This window comes from Sus scrofa, chromosome 4 (genome assembly GCF_000003025.6).
Source record: "Sus scrofa isolate TJ Tabasco breed Duroc chromosome 4, Sscrofa11.1, whole genome shotgun sequence".
Taxonomy (NCBI): Eukaryota; Metazoa; Chordata; class Mammalia; order Artiodactyla; family Suidae; genus Sus; species Sus scrofa.
The window spans coordinates 96,253,456-96,278,349 of NC_010446.5; the positions used below are offsets into that span (position 1 = coordinate 96,253,456).

Consider the following 24,894-nt stretch of genomic DNA (forward strand, 5'->3'; position numbering starts at 1 on the left):
TATTATATACATTGTAAAATTAGAATTGGATAAATTATAATTAATTATATATACATTATAATTCTATATTATAGAAATTATAATTATAAAGTTATATGTACATATATATATATGTGTTCTTTTTTCAGATTATTTTCCCTTACAGTTTACTACAAAATATTGAGTATAGTTCCCTGTGCTATACAGTAGGTCCTTGTTGGTGATCTATTTTATGTACAGTAGTGTGTATGTGTGTCTTTTTAAAGGTCATATATTGACATGATGAAAAGATCCTAGAGGATGTCATATGCAGGGAAGATTGTAAATCCTGTAGAAAGGCTAATCTAGGAAAGGAAAATCTAAAGACTGTGCCTTTTCGCATCCTCACCTCTCATTCCTCGGTGGCTCAGGCCCTGGGTTCTGCCCCAACCTGAAGCTTGTCTCCCTCATGTTAGACTCTCCCCTCTGCGTCTTCTTAGGGAGAATATCTTTCCTGTCTGAAGGTGAGGAGAGACCAGCAATACCTTTTGATTTCTCTAAAGCCAAGGGCTGTGAGTCTTTGCTAAAGAACACACTGACCTAAGGGAAGAGGAGGAACTTCTCGAAGGCCGCCCTCAGAGCTCGCGGAGAACCTGTCTGGGCTTTGATGCCATCTAACCTCCCGTCAGAAACAATTGCGTAGAATTTTAAATCTTAGGATGGGTCATGGGTAGCCCAGATGGCATATTTGCACACATTCATCAAAGGGGCCTCCTGACTTACACTCCCTGCCCCCAACACATCCCCTTTGGTAAACATAAGTTTGATTTTGAAATCTTTGAGTCCCTTTCCTTTTTTTAGGTTCTATGGTATCCTTTCTATGAGATTCCACATATTAATGATCTCATATGATATTAATCTTTCTCTGACTCACTTCACTTAGCATGATAATTTCTAGGTCCATCTGGGTTGCGGCAGATGGCATTACTTCATTCTTTTTTATGGTTGAGGAATATTCCATCGTGCATATGTACCACATCTTCATGCAGTCAGTCTTCCACGCTACTGTGTATAGAACAGACAGGTGATGGGGACCTACTAGGTACTGTGTGGTAACTTACATGGGAAAAGAACATGAAAAAGAGTGCGTATATATATATATATTTCAATGTACATATATGCATATATATATGACTAATTTACTTTGCTATATACCTGAAATTAACACAACTTTGTAGGTTGACTATATGCTAAATAAAATTTTTGAGAAAGGAGCCCTAGTGGAGCCGGATTTTAGTCTCTACTGTCCCCAAGTCCAGCACAAGTGTGTGCAGTGGCCCTGCCTTGGGTGGATTTGCCACTACTTGGTATGTTCTGCTGGGCTGACTGCCTCTCCACTCCCTACCCCCATTTTATTTTATTTTTTATTTATTTTTTATTTTTTTGTCTTTTTGCCATTTATTGGGCCGCTCTCGCGGCATATGGAGGTTCCCAGGCTAGGGGTCTAATCGGAGCTGTAGCTGCTTGCCTATACCACAGCTCATGGCAACGCCGGATCTTTAACCCACTGAGCAAGGCCAGGGATCAAACCCGCAACCTCGTGGTTCCTAGTCGGATTCGTTAACCACTGTGCCACAACGGGAACTCCCCTACCCCCATTTTAGTTGCATCCTTTTCAAGACAGGAGAAAACTTTTCCTCCAACATCTATCGTCTATCAGAATCTGCCATGTGCTTTCTAGGTGCTTCCACGCAAGATTATTCACAGCCTTGCTCTCTTTAATTGAAGTGGATACCTGAAAATTGACTACAAATTTTACCTGTCCCCTGGCTTTTTGACCTTTCATTGTGTCCTCGTCCCATAACTTCATGACTGTGCCATGTGCTTACCCTGAGAAGGTCTGGAATCAGGAGTAAACACCCCCCTGCTGTAAGTTAATTTATTGAGAACACATTGGATTGCCTATGGTCTAGGCTGTGTGCTGCGGCCGTCCTCAGAGGTAGCTCAGATATGGTTCTGGTCTTCCAGAGCCAATAGTCTAGTGAAGGAGGAAGGAATTCAACAAGTAAATCCTAGTAGAGTACTTGACGTATTATGAGAGAGGATCCAGGGGTACAAAGGGGAGGTGTTTCAACTCTTGTTAGGTTTCTGGGGGGATGGGCAACGCTGGATCTGGAATCCACTGAGCAAGGCCAGGGATTGAACCCGTGTCCCCATGGATTCTAGTTGGGTTCATTACTGCTGAGCCATGACAGAAAGTCTGGACTCTTTTTTTTTTTTTTTTTTTTGTCTTTTTGTCTTTGGGCCACTCCCACGGCATATGGAGATTCCCAGGCTAGGGGTCAAGTTGGAGCTGTAGCCACCGGCCTACACCACAGCCACAGCAACGCGGTATCCGAGCCGCGTCTGTGACCTACACCACAGCTCACGGCAATGCCGGATCGTTAACCCACTGAGTAAGGGCAGGGACCGAACCCGCAACCTCATGGTTCCTAGTCGGATTCGTTAGCCACTGTGCCACGACGGGAACTCCTTATTTTTTTTTAACTCAGTGCTTAGAACTTGATAGCTAATCCATTGTCTGATGAGTAGACATGAATGAATGAATGAATGAATGAGTGGAACAGTCCCAGAGGGCCTCTCTTTCATGCTGCTTTCCATCTCTCCCCCTGTCCTCTAGCTTCCTCGTGGGCCAGGATGGTGTCATCTATGAAGGAGTAGGCTGGAGTGTCCAAGGCTCCCACACCCCTGGCTACAATGACATCGCCCTGGGCCTCGCCTTCATGGGCACCTTCTCAGGTGGGTGGATGCTTTGGGCAGCAGCGGGCACTGTGTGGTGCTTGAGGGAGGGTGTCTGATCTGGAAGACAATGGCCTCCGATTCAAGTGGCTGCACATGCTGGCTCCACCTGGCTTCACATCTGATGTTGGACTAAACTCGGCGTGACCAGAGGGGGCCTCCCAGACAGAATCCCACCTAAATCTACCTCCTTCACACTCAGACAAGTGTCTGTCTTTTCCGACATCCAAGGCACATGTAAGACAGGAGAAAAAAATCTTTTTTTTTTTTTTTTGGCTGTACCTGCAGCATATGGAAGTCCCTTGGCCAGGGTTTGAATCCTAGCTGCAGTGGTGACCTACGCCACAGCTGCAGCAATGCCAGATCCTTAACCTTCTGTATCGGGCCAGGGATTGAACCTGCACCTCAGCAGTGACCCAAGCCCCTGCAGAGACCGTGCCAGATTCTTAACCTGCATGAAATCCAGGAGAAAAGATCTTGGTGCACATTTTTGGATAAGTCTTGACCATACAACAATGTGGGGACGCTTGCCTTATTTGCCAAGGCACGGATGAGCCCTGTCTCTGCATCCAGAGTACACACTGAGAACTGTCCCTCAGGGCTCTTGACTAGAATTTGTTGAAACTCGGGGGGCCTTTTGCTGAACCTCTGGGAAAAGGAGGCTGTGTCACTGGGGCTGGTACTAAAATGGGCATTGGATGGGGTAACCGATGACCCAGGAATGTGCCTGGAGATGGGGCCGGGCACATGAAAGCAAAGGAAACACAACGTGACAAACACATGGTTACTCAACCTCAGCATTATTACATTTCGGATCAGATAACTCGTCCTTGTGGGGCTGTCCTGAGCACTGTGGGGGTGTTTAGCAGCATCCTTGCTCTCTACACACCAGATGCCTGTGTGTATCTGGTGACCACCCGACTGTGACCTCCGGAAATGTCTCCTGAGGAGTTCCCATTGTGGCTTGGTGGTAATGAACCTGACTAGTATCCATGAGGATGTGGGTTCAATCTCTGGTCTTGCTCAGTGGGTTGGGGATACAGCGTTGCCATGAGCTGTGGTGTAGGTCGCAGACAAGGCTTGGATCTGGCATTGCCTGGCTGTGGTGTAGGCCGGCAGCTGCAGCTCTGATTCAACCCGTAGCCTGGGAACTTCCGTATTCCAAGGGTGTGGCCCTAAAAAGACAAAAAAAAAAAAAAAAAACCCAAAAAAACAAAAACAAACCTCTCCCCAAATTGGCAAATGTCCCTTGGGGGGGGGGCTAGATTTGCCCCAGGCTAAGTTTTTTTTTTTAGGGCCACACTGGTGGCATGTGGAGGTTCCCAGGCTAGGGGTGGAATCGGAGCTACAGCTGCTGGCCTACACCACAGCCACAGCAACTTGGAATCTGAGCCGCATCTGTGACCTACACCACAGCTCAAGGCAACATCAGATCCTTGACCCACTGAGCGAGGCCAGGGACTGAAGCCACAACCTCATGGCTCCTAGTCGGATTCGTTTCCACTGCGCCACCACGGGAACTCCGCCCAGGCTAAACTTCTGCAGTGGATAAAGGCTTTGTACATCTCCAGAACGACTGTATATTTTATCTCAGGCTCTGCTCTTCTGGTTCAGGAAGAACTTCAGTGCTGAGGAATCTGAAGCCTTTACTTGGTTTTCTGTCTGTCATAGGGTGGAGGATATTAGTTTGGTGGTGAGAGTGGGTTGGGTGATCCAGGAGTGTGTCCTGCCCTGGAAGAAGTGCTCTGGAATCCTATCACTGATGGGTCTGCTGTGTTTTGCAGATACTCCGCCCAATGCTGCAGCGCTGGAGGCAGCTCAGAACCTGATCCAGTGCTCCGTGGTCAGGGGGTACCTGGATCCCAACTACCTGCTGGTGGGGCACAGTGATGTGGCCAATGATCCATCTCCTGGGCGGGCTTTGTACAACATCATTAAGACTTGGCCTCATTTCAGACACTGAGGGAGCCCCTGCTTCTTCTGAGACCACTCCCTCTCCCCAAGCCTGGCTGTGGGGCCTCCCCTTCCTTACCCTCCATCTGGGCTCAACACCTGTATCCCCTCCCTGCCAGCCCCATCCTGTCCCTCTGTCTTGGGCTAGAATCATCCTCTCCTGCCAGCATCCCCCAGCATCCCCCAGACCCCAGAGCAGGGTGGGGCATTCCCAGCCCTCTGAGTCTGGGCCCAGACGTCCCCCCTCCTCGCCTTGCTCTCCCCTGGCACCCAGCTCCTCAGCCAGGGCAGACGATGACGGGCTGGCCCTGTTTGACTTCTCCATCCCTTTGTGCTGCCCTCCCTGGTGTGCCTTCCCCTGCTGTCTGCCTGGCGGTCCCCAGTCTCCCATGTGACCCAGGTCCGTGTCCCAGCCCCTCCCCTCTGCTCACACTGCCTTGTCCCCGTTTGGATGCAGCCCTTATTTCAGGTGGAAATTGTGTCGAGACACGGCTGAGCTCTCCACTGGATTGTGAGGTTGTCCAGTTTCATTCATGTCTGTGTCCTCAGTTGTTCAGCCGTGTCTGGAATCTAGCAGGTGCTGCAGATGTCTGTTGGAGAAATGGATGAATAAACGAACGAGGGGACCAGGCCCCTGCCCCTCTTTCCAATCTGCTCCCCATCTCCTCTTTGGGGATGGCTCGCTGGACTTGGACAGTCCCCCATCCTGCCAGCATTCTCTCTGTTCTGTTCCCTCCCAGTCTGAGGCTCAGAGCTGGTTCTGGTGGCTTGTCTGTAGTGGTTGTTGTGTCTCTAGGGTCCCGTGTCCCCATCCTCCCAGAGCTTTCTGAGGGATGGCTCCTCCAGGCAGGCCCAGGCCACGTTCACATAGGCTGCCCAGTGCTCGCTAACATAAAGAAATGCTCATAGATGAAAACTATAAACTAACATCTCAGTCTGAGCTAAAAAATATCAAAAAAGATATAAGATATGAAAGAACAGTTAACTGGAAGTGAAAAAATGAGAAATCAGGTAGTAGAACTCATGAGAGAATAAGAAATAACTGGAAGTTCCCATTGGGGCTCAGAGGTAATGAAGCCAACCAGTATCCATGAGGATGTGGGTTGGATCCCTGGCCTCACTCAGTGGGTTAAGGATCTAGCGTTGCTGTGAGCTGTGGTGTAGGCCAGCTGCCATAGCTCCAATTAGACTCCTAACCTGGGAACCCCCATATGCTGCAGGTGTGGCCCTAAAAAAAAAAAAAAGCATAATAACTTTCACAAATGACCTTTTAAAAGAAGGAAGGTGAAAGTGAATACAGGTAACAGATAAAGCCTTAGAAGAAAAAGAAGATCAAATGAAGGAAAAATTTAAAAATGAAAAAGAACAAGTGAGACTAAAAGAATTAGAAAGAGAGCATTATAGTAGGTAAGCAAAGAAGTTATAAGGTATGTATGATTGAAGTCCTTAAAGAAGAAAACTAAAGTAAGAGAATAGGACAAATACTAAAAACTACGTTTCTACAAAATCTTCCTGGAAAAAAAGTTTTACAACTTTACTTTTAAAGGGTATGCTTTGTACCTGAAAAAAAAAAAGTGACTGAAAATGATGAATTCCAAGGTATATTAAACTAATCGATTGTAAAGAAAACATTTCCTTTGGGCATTCAGTTAAAAAACCAAAAACAAGTGACTAATATGAGAGAGAAAAATATCATCAAACTTTTGGACAACATTTTAGGGTAGGAAAAAATGGAATAACATATTTAAAATGCTATCAAATATTTCTCAGTTGGGTTAAAAGTTCTTGGGAGCCTTTCTAGTGGGAGAAGTCCGACATCTAACATCGATCCAATGGGACACTTGAGCACTGATAATAAATAATTGCAACGGATCTGACCTTATTAAATTTATTTATTTTGCTTTTTGGGGCCACACCTGCGGCGTATGGAGGTTCCTAGGCTAGGGGTCTAATCAGAGCTGTAGCTGCCGCCTGTGCCATAGCCACAGCAATGCCAAATCCGAGCTGCGTCTGTGACCTACACCACAGCTCAGAACTCCCCAGTTCAGAGTGTGCTATCTGCAGAAATATTGGGGAAGTTTGGTTGAGATCTTGGTGCCAGTGAGGCCAAATTTATGCATTCATTCTCCCAGATTCCTATGTTGCCAAATGAAGATGATACTGAAAGACCTTGGCCTTGGGCAGTTGTGAAGGGATGAGAACTTACACAGCAAATAAGAACTTAGAACACTGCAACCATGATGAGATAAAGAGTCAAATATCAAAATTTCTTTAGGGTATTTCAGGAAAAGGTGGACCTCTTACTTTCCTATAGGTAAAGGGCTCAGGTTCATATGTGGGATGAGGAGAGGCAGAGAACCTCCCAGGGAACTGACGTAAGATTCACGCAAGCTCCTTCCTTCCTCCAGAGGAGGGATCCAGATGTGAAGGTTGGAGGGAGGTGGTCTGGGCTCTAAGGGTCATAGAGCTGTGAACCTCGGGGTATTTTCACATGCGCTCACTCTTCCCCTTTACTCTTTAGAAAACATCTATTCATCATTTATATCTCAATTCCAACATCACTGACTCAACAACTTGCTCAGCACCCTGCTTGTTTCCTCCACAGCACCTTCATCACCTTCAACAAATGTTGTCTGTTTCTATGTGGTTGCTTCCATCTCTCTTCCCCACTTGGCCATAAACTTCATGAAGACAGACACAGGGCACATTTTTTTCTCCTAATGTATCCCCAGTTCCCAAAGTGGTGTCAGGAGCCCTGGGCCATCCTGGGAGCTCAGTATTTTTTGCATGAATCAATGAATAATTTGTTCTCAACTTCTGGATTGTGGGCCAGATCTCCTCCTATTCCAGTTGCTATAGATTGAATTGTGTCCTCCTGAAAATCCATTTGTTGAAGCCTTAACCCCCCAATGTGATGGATGGTATTTGGAGATGGGACCTTTGGAAGGTAATGAGTGCTAGGTGGGGTCATGAGGGTGGGGTCCTCATCATGAGATTAGGGTCCTTATAAGAAAAGACATCTGAGGAACCCCCTGCCCCAACTCTGTAAGAACACAGTGAGAAGGCAGCTGATTCCAAGCCAGTAAGAGTTCTCACCTAAACTGATCATGCTGACATCTTGATCTTGGACATCTAGCCTCCATGACTGTGAGAAAACAAATTTCTGTTGTTTAAGCTGCTCAATCTAGGATATTTTGTTTTGGCAGCCTGAGCTGACTAGGACACCTATATATCTCAATATTTTACTTGAAATCTCCAGATTTTAAAATAATAGTGACTAATTTAATTGAAACATGAAACTAAAAATAATATGCCTGCCCAATAAAATGTCTCCAAGCAGTCAACCTCTGCTTTGTGGGGTGGTTGGTGGTGTGCTGGTCTAGCCTCTATCCTCTGGCTCTGAGTTCCTTGAGGGTGGGGACCCTGTCTTGTTCCTCTATATTCCAAGCACCTAGCCAGCACCTGGCACAGCTCCCAGGTTGGCCGGGCTTCCTGGAGGCTGGGGCTGAGGAGGGAACTCAGGGAGCCTTGGGCAGCCACGCCCCTTCCCAGGGAGGAAGCACCTGGGCTTATTCACAGGGCGGCTCCCCTGCTGTCAGCACCCGTCTGGTCTCACCGAGTTCCTCAGGGTGCTGGGGTCTGTGGACAGAGCGGCTCTGAGCCCCAGAACCTGGCCCTCCCTGTCTCGCTTTGGTTAAGGGCTCCTGGTCTTTCTGTCTTTTCTGGAAAGCCAGGGCCCAGGCTCCATTCCCCGGCCGCAGTGCCCTCTAGTGGCGGGGAGGGTGAAGGCCGGAGGAGGCCGCGTCTGGAGGCGGAGGGCGGGGCCAGAGGCGGAGCCTGGAAGGGAGACCCTGCCAGCCAATGAGGGGTGAGCCGGCTGCAGCCTGACCTGTGGGGCTGGGACAGCAAGGGACCCACAGGTATTTCTGTGTGTGTGTGTGTGTGTGTGTGTGTGTGTGTGTGTGTGTGTGTGTTTGTTTCTTCTACAGAAGCGCTCTCCTATCAGAGGGTTTGAACTCTTATTATCAGATTAAAACGTTAACATGATAGAGAAGGTTCCCCTGATCTCCCCTCTTGAATTCTTCTTCCAAGTAAGAAAACCTTCTCTATCCTAAATTATTCTAAATGGGTTCTACCACTCCTGGTTCTTTTCTGCCAAGTCTGTGGATCCTGGGGTTACCTCTGCTCTATTTCTTTCCTTTTTGTCTAACCTGGAATCCCCATCTCTTAGGTCTTAACTTGTCCCCTGTCCTAATATTTCACCTTCATATTAGGTATGGAGAATGCATAGTGGTGTGAGCCATGGTGGCTGAGTTGTGGCTGTAGCCCATCCGGCCAGCCCAGGGTTTGCATATGGAGGTGGGACTGGGAGACATCCAGTCTCTGCCCTGGCATGAACAGGGGTCTGGCTCACGCCTTGCGATTTCAGCTGTTTGCTGTGACAACCTCAAGACATCATTTGCCACTTTAATATTCATGGTTAAGGTAGCACCATGATCCAGTGACCAGGCTCCAAACCTCCTGTTGATCAGAATTGACTGCTGGGGTCTAAGTAGCTTTGCAAGAGGCCAGCTCCTTTCCTAGAGGCCAGCCCACAGGGCTTCCACCTAGGGCCAGTTAATCCTTGCTTCTCATTTGACCAAACATTGAGAGAGCAGGAAAGATTCCTGCAGCTGGGAAGGACCATGCAATTCCCTGCCTTTAACCTCTTGGGCCCAGTCGAGAATCTACATCATCAGAAACTCAGGCAGATGGTGGAGGAGTTCCAGGTCGAGGCTCTGGAGTCAGACAGACCTGAGTGTGAATCGTGACCTGCCCCTTCTAGTTGGGTAACTTAGGGCAAGTGACTTAACTCCCTAAAGCCCAGGATCCTTCTGAGAAGTACGGGTCCTACGGGTCATTGTGAGGCTGCATAGTGATGACTGTGATGTCCCCAGCAGATACTTGGAATGTAGGATGCGCTCAGTAAGTGCTAACTGCTCTTGTTACTATTCTCACTCAAGAAGTTAGGTGAGCAGCTGCCAGGGATCTTTGCCAACTGGATGGCAAGACACCTCTGACTCCCAAATAGTGCTGGGATGAACCCACCCTGCCCCTGTTGGAGTTCCTTTCTTCTGAGGTGGTTTTCACTTCTAAGAAAGGGGTCATGGGAGTTCTCATTGTGGCGCAGTGGGAACTAGTAACCATGAGGTTGCGGGTTCGATCCCTGGCCTCGTTCAGTGGATGGTTAAGGATCTGGCATTGTTGTGAACTGTGGTGTAGGTTGCAGACACAGCTTGAATCCTGTGTTAGTGTGGCTGTAGCTGTGGCTGGCAGCTACATCTCTGATTCAACCCCTAGCCTGGGAACCTCCATATGCCATGGGGTGTGGCCCTAAAAAGCAAAATAAGTAAATAAAAATAAGATTTAAAAAAAGGGGTTACAAGTATCTCATGGGGATTTTGCAAGGATTCAGTATAAAATTTGGATATAAAACAGCTACCAGGGTTTATTCATAACAGCTACTAATGGATTTTAGAAATTGTCGTTACTTACGCTGGAAGGCCTAAGAGGAGGCAGGGGGCTCCTGGGAGGGACCAGGAGTTCCCAGGGTAGTAGGAGGCTGACGTGGGTGATAGCACTCTCACCTTTTTTTTTTTTTCCTTTTTAGGGCCACACCTGTGGCATATGGAGGTTCCCAGGCTAGGGATCGAATCGGAGCTATAGCTGCTGGCCTACGCCACAGCCACAGCAATGCCAGATCCTTAACCCTCTGAGTGGGGCCAAGGATCAAACCTGCATCCTCATAGATACCAGTGGGGTTTGTTACCACTGAGCCACAATGGGAACTCCACCCTCACCTTTACTGACAACCTGCCGAGGGTCAACCCTGTGCTGGGGACCCTGAGAAGCCTCACTGGGTGCTGGCCCTCAGGAGGTCCCCAGTTTGGCGAGAGGCAGACAAGGGCCATGCCATGGGGTGGGTGCCCCGTTTGAAGAGTGAGGAAGGTCTGGCTACCTGTTGGTGTCTCTCCCAGGGCTGTGGTCCACGCCCTCCCTGTTTGTGTCCTGGGACCACGTGAGCATGCTGCGGTGGCTTCTCATCTTCTCTGCTCTGGATCTCGGGACTTGGGGTGAGTTTTCTTTCACTGGATCAGAGAAGTGCCTTTGGCATCCACCCCAGCCTGGTTTCATTTGTCAGTCATCCTCCCCAGGGGCCTCCCCACCAGCTATGGTTCTCCTTCCCCTGCTGGGACAGGCCAGTCCTCAGCGACCTCTCTAGCCTGCCCAGCACTTGGACACTTGCACATAGTGTCACAGTCACGTATTTGCTCCCAATGGATTTGCAGAAGGACAGAATCTCTGAACCATGGTGGAGACCCTTCACAGCCTCGTCTCACAGACAGAGAAATGGGCCTCATTGTGGCAATGACTTGCCCAAGGTCATCTGACAACTTTGGGGCGGCCTCAGAGTGCAGTGGTTCTGCTCACGGCTCTGGGGTCAGAGAGTCTGGGTTGGACTCCAAGCCCACACCTTAAAACTTACTGTATCATCTTAGATGAACAACTTCCCCGAGCCTCAGTTTCTCATCAGTATAGAGAGCGTGGTTAAGTTGTTTTGCTTATCTCATGCAGGTGGTTTAAGCCACAAATCTGATAGCGCCCTTGCAATCAGAGCCATCTGCAAATTTCTGTATTTCAAGAAGCTTGTCTGGATCATTAGGTGCTTAATATCGTTTATGTGTTAACATGATGATGTCATCTTGGTACGAGACACTCTGATGTATTAATACGCAGGCAGGTCAACCGGGAAAGGCAGAGCTGCTCAGCGGAGGAGGCTGGCGAGACTCTAGAATCCCTGAAGTGGAGGGAAGCTCAGGGAGGCTGGGAGGGGTGAAGGCGGCGACCCTGGGGCTTCTGTGAGAGGCAGGGGCTGGCTGAGGGCAGACACGTCTGTGGTTCTCTCTGTTTTCCTCTAGGGGGTCAGGGGTCTTGGGGAGGCTGAGAGGCTGCGGACGGTGAGGTGTGGATGCGCACCCCATGCCTCTGGGCTGGTCCGGGTGTTCTCTGAGGACCAGCACCAAGGGTGATGTTCCTTCACAGGGGATCCCCCACAGTTCTGGAATGAGACCCAAGCCAGGGGGCTGTCGGAGGGCCTTCTGGACCGGTCTGTTGGCATCTCATGGCCCATACGCAAGGGTCGCAATGGTGAGGCGATTTGGGGGTGTCCTGGGGCTTGTTAGGAGGCTGGAAGTGTTCCTTGGGGCATCCCTATGGCTGAACTGGATGGGTGGGTGGAGGGCAACCCCAAACGAGGCATCTGCCGGCTAGTCCCCTGGATTGTCCCGAGTCCTTAGGCAAAGGTGGGTTCCAGGAAGGAGCAGAAACTCAGGGAGAAAAGACAAGGGCCGCAGTGCCCTGCTCTCAGCAGAGGCTAGAGACACCACATCCCTCAGGGAGCTGGCAGGTGAGGATAGAGAGGGAACACTTGGGGCTCCTGGGGTCCTGTGTGGGGCCCTCACAGCCCTGCCTGCAGTGAGTTTTCATCTGAAAGAGGGAGACCTGTACCCAGTGTCCCTTTGGAAAAGGCACAGTCAGACCGGGGCAAATGCCTCAGGCCAGGCATCCAGGGCCCCCGCGCTGAGGGGCCCCATGAGAAGTCCGCTCAGAACCCCGAGGCGAGGGGAGGCTGTCCCTGGAGCTGCTTCCTGAAGGCTGGAGCATCGAGCAGACCAGGGAGGAGGTGAGGATGGGGAAACATCCTCCAGGGCAGTACAAGGACGAAGAGTTCAGAGGACGAGGCAGCTTGACTTCCCAGGCACAGTGTGGCTTCTGCCTGGGGGTCTGTTTTAGTCTAACGGGACTATGGCGATGGGGAGGGGAGGCTGTGGGGCGAAGGCCTCTTCCCGGGGCTTCTCTCGATCAGAGGACACAGGGTGTGGACGCCCGTGGAGGGAAGGGGCGGGACCTCAGCCTGCCGTCCTGCGGTCCCTCGGCAGGTGCACCCACCATTGTCTCCCGCAAGGAGTGGGGGGCGAGATCCCTGACCTGCAAGGCCCAGCTGATCCGGCCTGTGGCCTATGTCATCGTGCACCAGCTCATGGAGATGGAGTGCCAGGAGCAGAATGTGTGCAGCCAGAAGCTGCGGGGCCTTCAGTCCCGTTCGGTCTACACCAAAGGCTGGTGCGATGTGGCCTACAAGTAAGAGGCGGGTGGGGTCCCTGGAGCCCACATTACAGTGACAGTTATTCCTCTTAGGGGGCTTCCCGCTCTCCTTTCTCCCTTTTCTTTTTGTGGCCGCACCTACACCACAGCTCACGGCAACGCCAGATCCTTAACCCACTGAGCAGGGTCAGGGATCGAACCTGCGTGCTCATGAATACAAGTCAGGAACAAACCACAATGGGAATGCCTTCTCTGTTTTTCTTAATTTCCCATTCGTGTTGCTTTTCTTTTTTTTCTTTTTTTTTTTTTTTTTTTTTGGTATTTTCTAGGGCTGCACTTGTGGCACATGGAGGTTCCCAGGCTAGGGGTCTAATGGAGCTACAGCTGCCAGCCTACACCACAGCCACAGCAACTTGGGATCCAAGCCGCATCTGCAACCTACCCCACAGCTCACAGCAACCCCGGATCCTTAACCCACTGAGCGAGGCCAGGAGTCTAATCTGTGTCTTCATGAACACTAGTTGGTTCGTTACCACTGAGCCACAACCGGAACTCCCATAAGTGCCTTCTGAATGATCCACTTTGGAAAGGACAACCTGTGTCTTCTTTCATTTATTTTTAAATGCAAATAAGGAAGAGCAGCTGGAGGCCCCCACTGTAGCCACCAGAGACCCTGGGGACTAAGGTGGGGGGTGGGTCTTCCCGTCTACCCTCTGTGGATTCTGGGTTCACTAAACTCAGTTGCAGTCCGTACCACTAGCCCTGCCATCGTCATCACTGTGTTACCCAGTTTGGCCTCTGCATGTCTAAGTCAGGTTTCTGCAGTGACAGTTTAACAGTCTCCCGTTTGTCTGATGCAGCTGCTGTAGCCGTAGGGACCATTTGCGTGAACCGCCCAAAGGCTGCAGAGGGACAGAGCAGCCTGCGGAAAGTACCCCAGCAAAGCCAGGACACGCTGGACACACTGAGGCCCCGACCCAGTCCTTAGGCCCATGTCAGAGCAGGGTGGGAGTTCAGCCCGACCCCATCCAGGGACTTTAAGTGACTTCAGGGAACTGTTCTTTCCGTGCTCAGTTTATTGCAGAAACTCATGGTCTTTTAAAAGCTGAATATGGTGAGAATTGTGAAAACATCAGTTTTGAACACTGTGATTGGAAAGTGGAGGAGGAGAAATTTATAAAAGGGCAGACAGAAAGAAGGAGGCCGAGCAGAAGAATAGCTACATTTGTTTCAAAAAATAAACTGTGAAAAGGAACATCCCAAACATATTTCTCTGATAAAGAAGAGCTTAAGAATTCCTAATGAGAAAAAAAAAAAAAGAATTCCTAATGAGAGAAATTCCCTCTGTGGCACAGAGAGTTAAAAATTCAACTGCAGGGAGTTCCCATTGTGGCACAGTGGTTAATGAACCCGATTAGGAACCATGAGGTTTCGGGTTTGATCCCTGGCCTCGCTCAGCGGGTTAAGGATCTGGCGTTGCTGTGAGCTGTGGTGTGGGTCGCAGACGCGGCTTGGATCCCACATTGCTGTGGCTCTGGTGTAGGTCGGCGGCTACAGCTTCGATTCGACCCCTAGCCTGGGAACCTCCATATGCCGTGGGAGCGGCCCAAGAAATGGCAGAAAGACCAAAAAAAAAAAAAAAAAAAAAAAGAATTCAACAATTCAACTGCAGTGTCTCAGGTCACTATGGAGGTGTGGGTTCAATCCCTGGTTCAGTTAAAGGATCCGGCACTGCTGAAGCTGTGCCATAGCAGTGGCTCAGATTCAATCCCTGGCCCAGGAATTTCCATGTGCCATGGGTGCAGCCATTAAAAAAAAAATTCCTAAGGAGAAACTGAGGAAAAAGTTAACATAAAGAAATTCTTGCATTTCGATGTTCAAGTGCTTGGTCCTATAATTTAAAAACATGATGAATGAATGCTCATGCCCTTGAAAAATGCTGAACTGATGTTCTCAGGTTCTTGAGAGTCACACATTCAAGTTCCACTTGGAACCAAATGATTATTTTAATTTTAATTTATTTTTTTTTGTCTTTTTATGGCCGTACTTGCAGCATATGGAGGTTCCCAGGCTAGGGGTCGAATCGAAGCTGTAGCCACCGGCCTACACCCGAGCCACAGCAACTCAGGATCTGAGCCGCGTCTGCGACCTGCACCACAGCTCACGGCAACACCGGATTCTTAACCCACTGAGTGAGGCCAGGGATGGTACCTGCGTCCTCTTGGATGCTGCTTGGGTTCATTAACCGCTGAGCCATGACGAGAACCCCCAAAAGATTATTTTAAAAGTGAGGTTCTGGGGAACACATGTAAGCTAAGTCACAGCAAAATGTAAAGTATATTCCCCTATCTCTCGGAAGTCTGAAAAGCATTGTCCCCTCCCTCTCACTGTATGGCTTGAAGCAGAGTGTTTATGAGCCTCTAGAACCCCTTTCCCTTCTGAGGATGGGTGAGAGTTTTCCTGTTACAGGGATCTGCCCTTTAATCCATGTTTCCTTGACTGGCAGCTTCCTGGTTGGGGACGATGGCAGAGTGTACGAGGGTGTCGGCTGGACCGTCCAGGGCGTCCACACCCAGGGCTACAACAACGTCTCCCTGGGCCTCGCCTTCTTTGGCAATAAGCTAGGTAATGGCCATCCCCTCTCCTCCTCTGCCAGGGAATCGTCTACACTCTTCCTCTGCTCTCTCGTCTCAACACTCTTGCCTTTTCAGCCTGCCTCCTGTTGTAACCATTCTCTAACGATGACCCCTTTCTTGAAGTTCTTTTCTCCCTTGGATTCCCTGATGTGGCATGATTTTGATCCTCTTTCTCCCCTCTGATCTGCGCTCCTGTGAGTTTGCAGAAGCCACCGCGGACACTGCTTGAGCTCACAGTTATTGTCCTCTCTCTGGAGTCTGAAGTCGACCCTGAGGCTGAGGCTGCAGAGGCAGAAAAACCTGGCTTCTCTCTTCCTCCAGCATCTCCTATTGGTAGAACCCAACCAGCAGCCGGCAGGCAAGGATGTCTGGGAAATGTAGTTTGTAGGGTTCTAGCTGTGAAACTGAGCTCTCAGAGCAAGAATGGAGTTGGGAGTTGATAGATAAATAAATGGATAATAATAGATCACCTACCAGGATCATCTGCTAACTGGGGCTAGTAAGAGCGATTATCTCAGAGGTTTTCTGTGAGGATTACATGAGTTAATGGATGTAAAGAGCATTTGGCTCCATATCTGATTGTGGGAGCTACTAGGTAAATACTGTCACCCTTTTCATAATGTAAGGGCGTTTTTGACGTGGTCAGGTGGGCTTCCCTATACATGAAGCTTTGACCACCTCCTAGCGCTTCCATCGAGACGTGGAGTGGATAAAGTTGAGTTTGGCACTTGGAAGAGGTCATCAACTTGGCTTCTAAGAGCTGTGTGCAGGTATTCTCTTGCCTCTCAGGCCCTCTGTTCTGGCTAGTGGAGCAGTTTCTTCTCTTCCCATCCATCAGTTATTCAGGCTCCTGTGGTCCTGTTATCCTCCTCTGGGTCTGGACCAGCTTGGAGTTTCTTGCTGACAGTCCTGTGCTCCATGTCATCCTCTTTCAGGCAGCAGTCCCAGCCCTGCTGCCTTAGCAGCTGCAGAAGACCTGATCTTCTACGCCATGAAGGAGGGCCACCTGTCCCCCAGGTATATTCAGCCACTGCTTTTGAAAGAAGAGAGCTGCCTGGTCCCTCAACAGCCAATGATGCCCGGGAAAGGTAAAGCCCCTCAGGCCTGCCTTACCCTCCTCCCAGTCACCTCCCAACCATACCAGGGAATGCTTTTCCTTACTGGGGTTCATTGGCTTCTTGGGTCAAGAACACCTTGCACCGAGATCGGGAAAATTATGACAAGGCACCTTCTTGGCCGCCTTTCCCTTCCACTAGAATGATATGGTCATGAAACCATTAATATCTATGTACACACATTTTCACTCAATCAACAAGTATGTATGTATGTATTTATTTATTTATTTTTGTCTTTTTTTGCTATTTCTTGGGCCGCTCCTGCGTGGCATATGGAGGTTCCCAGGCTAGGGGTCTAATCGGAGCCGTGGCCACCAGCCTACGCCAGAGCCACAGCAACGCAGGATCCGAGCCGTGTCTGCAACCTACACCACAGCTCACGGCAATGCCACATCGTTAACCCACTGAGCAAGGGCAGGGACTGAACCTGCAACCTCATGGTTCCTAGTCAGATTCGTTAACCACTGCACCACGACGGGAACTCCATTTATTGAATGCCAGGTACTCTTCTAGGTACTGAGGATGCAGCTGTGAACAGAGCAGATAAAACCGCACATTTCAGTGGAGAAAGATAGAAAATGAATAGATCAACAATTAAAATATGTATGATGTCAGATGGCAAGCAGGCTATGGAAAAGAATAATGCATGAAAATGGGGTGGGGTTAACATATATACATTTTGTGTATATTACATGAATACTCACAGACACATACAATCTATCACACACACACACACACACACACACACACACACACACACACACACACACACACACAGACACGCACACACATGTACTTCTAAATGCAAAAACAAGCCAAACTTCAAGATGACGTTTTTTGGGGCACACCTATGACATATGGAAGTTCCTGGGCTAGGGGTTGAATTGGAACTTTAGCTGCTGCTGGACTATGGCAATGCTGGATCCTTAACCTGCTGAACGAGGCCAGGGGTCGAACCCCTGTCCTCATGGATACTAGTTGGGTTCATTACTGCCTAGCCACAATGGGAACTCCAGTACTTTGTCTTTTGAATAGAATGGCTATGCCTCTGGATATCAGCGGTCCTTTCCCGTCTGCTCACATCTGGTTTCCATAGTTGTTCTCAGAACCTGTAGATTTTTGCCTCTGCCCTGTGGCTCCAGCCACTTGACCTAGACGATCTCTATCTGGACCTTACCAGAATCTCACAGAATCCCACTTGTTAGGATGCTCCAGTGGATACCCGAGGGTGGGGAGCCTGAGGAGTAAGCAGCCTGCAGTTGTGAGATTGTCCACAAGTGGGCTCCGGTGAATTCCTGTCTCCTTGGTTTTTCATCTCGCCACAGCTTGCCCCAACATCATCACAAGGTCAACTTGGGAAGCCAGACAGACACACTGCCCTGCAATGAACCTTCCAGCCAAATACGTCATCATCATTCACACCGCCGGGTCGACCTGCAACATATCCATGGACTGCCAGATCCGCGTCCGAGACATACAATCCTATCACATGGACACAAGGAACTTCTGTGACATCGGATATCAGTAAGTGCGATCAGGGGAAGCTTGACTCGCCGTTTCTTTGGGGCTGTAGGAAGGAGGGCTCGGGGAGGGAGCCATTATTTACTGAGCTCTTCTTTTGTGCCAGGTGCTTTTAAGACATTATGTCTTTATTTGTGCAGGATTCTCGACTGAGCATCCTTTAGAGCACAGCCTAGCGTGGGTTCTCTCCTCTCGGCATGTTCTCTATGAGTGGTTGGGGAAACTCTGAAAAGAAGACACCAAAACAATAGTGATAAAGCAAGAGTGTGGAAGGTCATGGAAGGATGGTGCCTTTTTGTTGCCGTCCCTTCTAACCAATTGGAGACACAGGCTCTGCTCACTTCCTCCCCTCATCTGTCCCAACCCCAAACTTGCTCTCTCTGATGTTAGAATCCTGTCATACCTCTGGATTTATAGATATAGATACGTTTAACCTCTCAGGACCTCTTCTGTCTCCTCTCTCTGTAGTAGGGGCAATAGTACCTTATCTATTTGAAGATATAGAGTGAAATAAAAATATTTCTATTGGTTCCTTTAATGCCAGATCAGTAATAAAGAAACCCATTAAGGTAGTAGAATGGTGGAAGCTACTTAGAAGATGTTTTGGCATTTTTATAAAAGAGGTTTTAGAGTTAGAGTATGATAACTTTCAATTACTCATCTGTGATTTAATCACAACAAATCTTATTGTCTCAGGTGGATTTGCTTTTTCATGGCTCTTCTTCCGGCTGCCTTTCTCCTCTTAACTCCCATTGTATTTTTTTATTCATTACTATTATTGTTGTTATTATTATTTTGCTTTTTAAGATTTAAAAAAGGGGTTACAAGTATCTCATGGGGATTTTGCAAGGATTCAGTATAAAATTTGGATATAAAACATCTACCAGGGTTTATTCATAACAGCTACTAATGGATTTTAGAAATTGTCGTTACTTATGCTGGAAGGCCTAAGAGGAGGCAGGGGGCTCCTGGGAGGGACCAGGAGTTCCCAGGGTAGTAGGAGGCTGACGTGGGTGATAGCACTCTCACCTTTTTTTTTTTTTCCTTTTTAGGGCCACACCTGTGGCATATGGAGGTTTCCAGGCTAGGGGTCCAGTCGGAGCTATAGCTGCCAGCCTATGCCTCAGCCACAGCAGCTTGGGATCCCAGCCGTGTCTGGGACCTACAACAGAGCTCACAGCAATGCTGGATCCTTAACCTACTGAGGGAAGCCAGGGATTGAACCCACAACCTCATGATTCCTAGTCGGATTCGTTTCCACTGCACTGTTTATTATTATTATTTTTAAAAATTGCATTTTATTTATTTACTTATTGTCCTCTTGGCGGCATGCAGAAGTTTTGAGGCCAGGGATTAAACCTGCACCACAGCAGTGACTTCAGCCACAGCAGTGACAACGCTGGATCCCTGCTGAGGCAGCAGGGAATTTCTCCACTCCCATTTTTTTTTTTTCCAACCTGCTAATTTTATTCTAAAATATAACATACATAACATGGAAGAGAAACAGGAAATCAACACACATCCAAAGACAAATCGCGAGAGGGGAAGGAGAGTACATTTCGGGAGGGGGAGCGGGTGGATGGGGCTTTTGGGGAGCTGATGGGGAGGGCACTTGCAGGGGTGGAGGGGGCCTTGAGGAAGGTGGTTTTGGAAATTGGTGCGGGGCTCTTGCCAGAGCCAGCTCAGGACTTAGTCTAGGGGCCGCTGGAGCAGTCAGTGCAGGCTCTTCCTGCAGGGCTGCTGGATTCTCCTGTGGCCCTTGGTCTCCTTCAGGAGCTGGAGAACCGTTTTCCTCCAGCGGAGGAAAATGCCCATCAGTGTCTGGGGCTGGGGCCAGAGCTGCTGCAGGTTTTTCCTGCCCGGGTGGTGTCTTGGCCTCTGGCTCCGTGTCTCCTGCGGGAGCTTCAAGCTGGGCCTCGGGGAGGGGGGGGGCAGGCCGTCCAGCGGACCCAGGCCCAGGTGGTCTCTGTCCTCCGTCCCAGAGTCGGATGTGCTGAGCTCCCTGTGAGGGGAGAGGCCCCTGGGGGGCAGCCTCAGTGGCATTTCAACTGGAGACCTTCTGCCTTCCTCGCCCAGCTCCTGGCGGGTCTCAGGCAGGGGGCTCTGCAATGACAGTGAGCGGCAGGGAGCCCGGCCCCAAGGGGTCAGAGCCCTGAGGGGCCGTTACCTCCTCGCTGCTTCTTCTGCGCCTTGACCTTCTGCTCCCAGATCAGGTGAGGGCTTGTCTGCTCAGATACCGCCCCCCACCCTGTGTCAACTCGCATTTTATTTTTTTTAAATTTTTATTTATTTTTTGTTTTTTTGCCATTTTCTTGGGCTGCTCCTGCGGCATATGAAGGTTCCCAGGCTAGGGGTCGAATTGGAGCTGTAGCCGCCAGCCTACGCCAGAGCCACAGCAACGCGGGATCTGAGCCGCGTCTTCGACCTACACCACAGCTCACGGCAACGCCGGATCGTAAACCCACGGAGCATGGGCAGGAATCGAACCTGCAACCTCATCGTTCCTAGTTGGATTCGTTAACCACTGCACCACAACGGGAACCCCTCAACTCGCATTTTAAAAGCCTCCTTTACAAACAGGAGAAAACGACTGCTGCATTTTGCAGGATTTTCCACTGTCTTGCTACAGTTCTTAAACGTAGATAATAGAGAATGGACCAGAAATGTGGAAATTCCAAATGGAAAATGCCAGAAGCTGAGGGAATGTTAGTTTTCCCTTTTCATTCAGTTTTGGGGACTGATTTGATTCCTGGTCCTCGACTTTGGAAACCTGTTGTGGTGCCCCTTCCCGTTGTAGCCTCATCCTGCAGCTTCTCTCACTCTGGTAGCGACCATAGTCGGTGTGGACGAAGTGCCCCTCCACTCACACTTCCTTTCTTTTATCTTTTTTTTAGGGCCGTGCACACAGCCTATGAAAGTTCCCAGACTAGGGGGTGGACTTGGAGCGGTAGCCGCAGGCCTGCGCCCCAGCCACAGCAACGCCAGACCCTTAACCCCCTGAGCGAGGCCAGGATCGAACCTGTGTCCTCATGGATGCTCGTCAGATTCGTTTCCACTGAGCCAGGATGGGAACTCCATCATTTTCTTACTTTCAACCACTGCTTATTGTGTATGTGCTTGGTGCTCGGCAAGAATGATAGGGTTCCTTCCCTTGTGGAGCAGAGAGCGAGGATGGTAAACACGTGATGCTGACCCCGAGCGCTGGGCTCCGGGACGGATGAGGAACAGGATATGCCCGGGAAGAACCTGGGACCAGACTCTGGGGGGCTGATGTCAGGGTGGGGCTCTCGGGGGAGAGGCATCCAAACTGGGCCATGGATGAGGGGTGGGCGTAAGTCAGGCAAAGAAGAATGAGGGTTCTAGGCCAAGGGAAGCAGCATACACAACGAAGCTTAACGTATAACTAAAAACAGATTCCAAAGAAGGGAGTGGGGGGAGGGAAGGATGGAGAAGCCCACGGCAGCCACGTCACGGGGAGGCCTTGGAGTCGCCCTGACAGATGGACTCTATTCGAAAGGCAACCAGGAGTTCCTGTCGTGGCGCAGCGGTAATGAACCTGACTTGTATCCATGAGGATGCAGGTTTGATCTTCTGGCCTTACCCAGTAGGTCAAGGATCCAGCGTTGCTATGAGCTGTGGTGTAGTCTGACATCTGTAGCTCCAATTTGATGATCAGCCTTGGAACCTCCACATGCTGCTGGTGCAGCCCTAAAAAGAAAATAAATAAATAAATAGGCAATGAGAAGGCACTCTGAGTGCTATTTTAAGAGTGGATTGAAGGAGGTAAAACTCTGGGCAGGGAGCGTTTGTGGTAAACTGGATAGCAGGTGACAAAGACCTGGAGCACATAGCGGCTGTTGGCATAGAGAGAAGTGGAGGAATTAGAAGTAGGAGAACAGTTGACGAGTCATGACTACTGATTGGGGGGCGATGGGAGAGTGAGAGGGAGGCATTCAGGATGATGCCCAGTTTTCTGGCTCAGGAGACTGTGGAAAAGATGGGTTTGTTTAGACAGGTTGGTTTTTAGAGTTAGTTATTGAAGCTATAGGACCGGATGATTGTCCAGGGAGAAGATGTTTAGTGAGAAGAGAGAAGGGGTGAGACCGGAGTCCCAAAGCAGGAGCACCAGGAAAGAGAGCATGTTGAGAAGAGAGAGGCCAGGAATTCCCATCATGGCTCAGCGGAAACAAATCTGACTAGCATCCATGAGGGTGTGGGTTCTATCCCTGGCCTCGCTTAGTGGGTTAGGGATCCGGCGTTGCCATGAGCTGTGGTGCAGGTTGCAGACGTGGCTCGGATCCAGCATTGCTGTGGCTGTGGCGTAGGCCAATGGTCACACAGCTCTGATTTCACCCCTAGCCTGGGAACCTCCATATGCCGAAAGGGTGCCCCCCCCCAAAAAAGAGAGAAAGGCCAACAGAGTCAGAAGAAAAGTAAATTTTCACTGTACTAGTGTAACAGATTGACATTTCGGTTATCATTGCCTGTCCCTGGCTGTCTTCATTTCTTGGGTTCAGGAGCTATGGTTGTCTTTTTGCCTCTGTTCACATTACACATAAGATGATAATAATAATATGGAGTTCCCGTCGTGGCGCAGTGGTTAACGAATCCGACTAGGAACCATGAGGTTGCGGGTTCGGTCCCTGCCCTTGCTCAGTGGGTTAATGATCCGGCGTTGCCGTGAGCTGTGGTGTAGGTTGCAGACGCGGCTCGGATCCCGCGTTGCTGTGGCCCTGGCGTAGGCCAGTGGCTACAGCTCCAATTCGACCCCTAGCCTGGGAACCTCCATATGCCGCAGGAGCGGCCCAAGAAATAGCAAAAAGACAAAAAAAAAAAAAAAAGATGATAATAATAATAATAATAAATGGATGAAAGGATGGATTAATAACTCGAGGAGTGAGGGCAGCCAATTCTCCTTCCCAGAGTGACTTTCTCCATTTCCTTTGCCCAACCCTAGCTTCCTGGTGGGCCAGGATGGCGGTGTGTATGAAGGAGTCGGCTGGCACACCCAAGGCTCTCACACCTACGGATACAACGATATCGGCCTAGGAGTTGCCTTCATAGGCAACTTTGTAGGTAAGGGGTTAACATGGGGCAGAGGGACTCTGGGTGATGAAGTGTTATGTGAAATATCTGGGAAGCGGGGGGCGGGGGGCGGGGAGTGGGGGAGAGGCACCGTGGTGCCTGATTTTGTCAGTGGGGCTCTCGGTGCAGGAGGCAGTTCACGAGGGGTCCCTCTCAGGTGAAACATTTTCCCCCACTCCACCTGTACCCATACGCAGCTCCATCTCTCTTTATAGCCAGACCCCACATAAGCATGGGAAGGGAGAGAAAAAAAATCTTTGGTGTTTTTATGACATGGTTGGCAAATGTATCCTCTTCCTTGGTAACCATGGCAACGGTGTTGGGGTGCACCACTGTCTGTTACGGCCGAGCAGTGGATGGTCCAGGGGTGCCATGTCTGCCCTTGGTGACCGAGAAGTGTTCTGTTAAGCTGCAGTTCTCTTTCGGAGCAGTTCTGAATTTTCTAGAAGAAGCTTGGCAAGGAAGAATCAGGGAACACAATGATCTTGTTTCCTCTTTGTGCCTGGCTGCAAACATTTATGTGACTTTGTTGGCTGTGGTGGTGGTGGTGGTGAGGGGGACAGAGGGAGACTGGGCTAGGTGCTTGTTCCTGCCCAAAGCAGGTAACCTTGAGACCCTAGTGATTGATGGGCTAAATGTGTTTTGCAGAAAAGCCACCGAATGCTGCAGCGCTGGAGGCAGCTCAGAACCTGATCCAGTGCTCCGTGGTCAGGGGGTACCTGGATCCCAACTACCTGCTGGTGGGGCACAGTGATGTGGCCAACATCCTGTCTCCTGGGCGGGCTTTGTACAACATCATTAAGACTTGGCCTCATTTCAGACACTGAGGGAGCCCCTGCTTCTTCTGAGACCACTCCCTCTCCCCAAGCCTGGCTGCGGGGACTCCCCTTCCTTACCCTCCATCTGGGCTCAACACCTGTATCCCCTCCCTGCCAGCCCCGTCCTGTCCCTCTGTCTTGGGCTAGAATCATCCTCTCCTGCCAGCATCCCCCAGCATCCCCCAGACCCCAGAGCAGGGCGGGGCATTCCCAGCCCTCTGAGTCTGGGCCCAGACGTCCCCCCTCCTCGCCTTGCTCTCCCCTGGCACCCAGCTCCTCAGCCAGGGCAGACGATGACGGGCTGGCCCTGTTTGACTTCTCCATCCCTTTGTGCTGCCCTCCCTGGTGTGCCTTCCCCTGCTGTCTGCCTGGCGGTCCCCAGTCTCCCATGTGACCCAGGTCCGTGTCCCAGCCCCTCCCCTCTGCTCACACTGCCTTGTCCCCGTTTGGATGCAGCCCTTATTTCAGGTGGAAATTGTGTCGAGACACGGCTGAGCTCTCCACTGGATTGTGAGGTTGTCCAGTTTCATTCATGTCTGTGTCCTCAGTTGTTCAGCTGTGTCTGGAATCTAGCAGGTGCTGCAGATGTCTGTTGGAGAAATGGATGAATAAACGAACGAGGGGACCAGGCCCCTGCCCCTCTTTCCAATCTGCTCCCCATCTCCTCTTTGGGGACGGCTCGCTGGACTTGGACAGTCCCCCATCCTGCCAGCATTCTCTCTGTTCTGTTCCCTCCCAGTCTGAGGCTCTGGCCACTTGTCTGTAGTGGTTGCTGTGTCTCTAGGGTCCCGTGTCCCCATCCTCCAGCGCTCCCTCAGGACAGGGGCTGTGTCCACACAAGTCGCCCAGTGCTGCTCCCTGCCC

General features: G+C 50.1%; 1 protein-coding gene across 1 annotated transcript; it reads left to right on the plus strand.

The window, feature by feature from the left end:
- Positions 8,298-24,066, plus strand: PGLYRP3 (peptidoglycan recognition protein 3). The gene is given in 9 exon segments (NM_001244361.1): positions 8,298-8,630; positions 10,728-10,823; positions 11,794-11,898; positions 12,690-12,891; positions 15,362-15,480; positions 16,427-16,579; positions 17,932-18,130; positions 23,085-23,203; positions 23,861-24,066. Coding segments are annotated over 8 exon segments (1,125 nt in total). The 5' UTR covers positions 8,298-8,630; positions 10,728-10,774; the 3' UTR covers positions 24,040-24,066.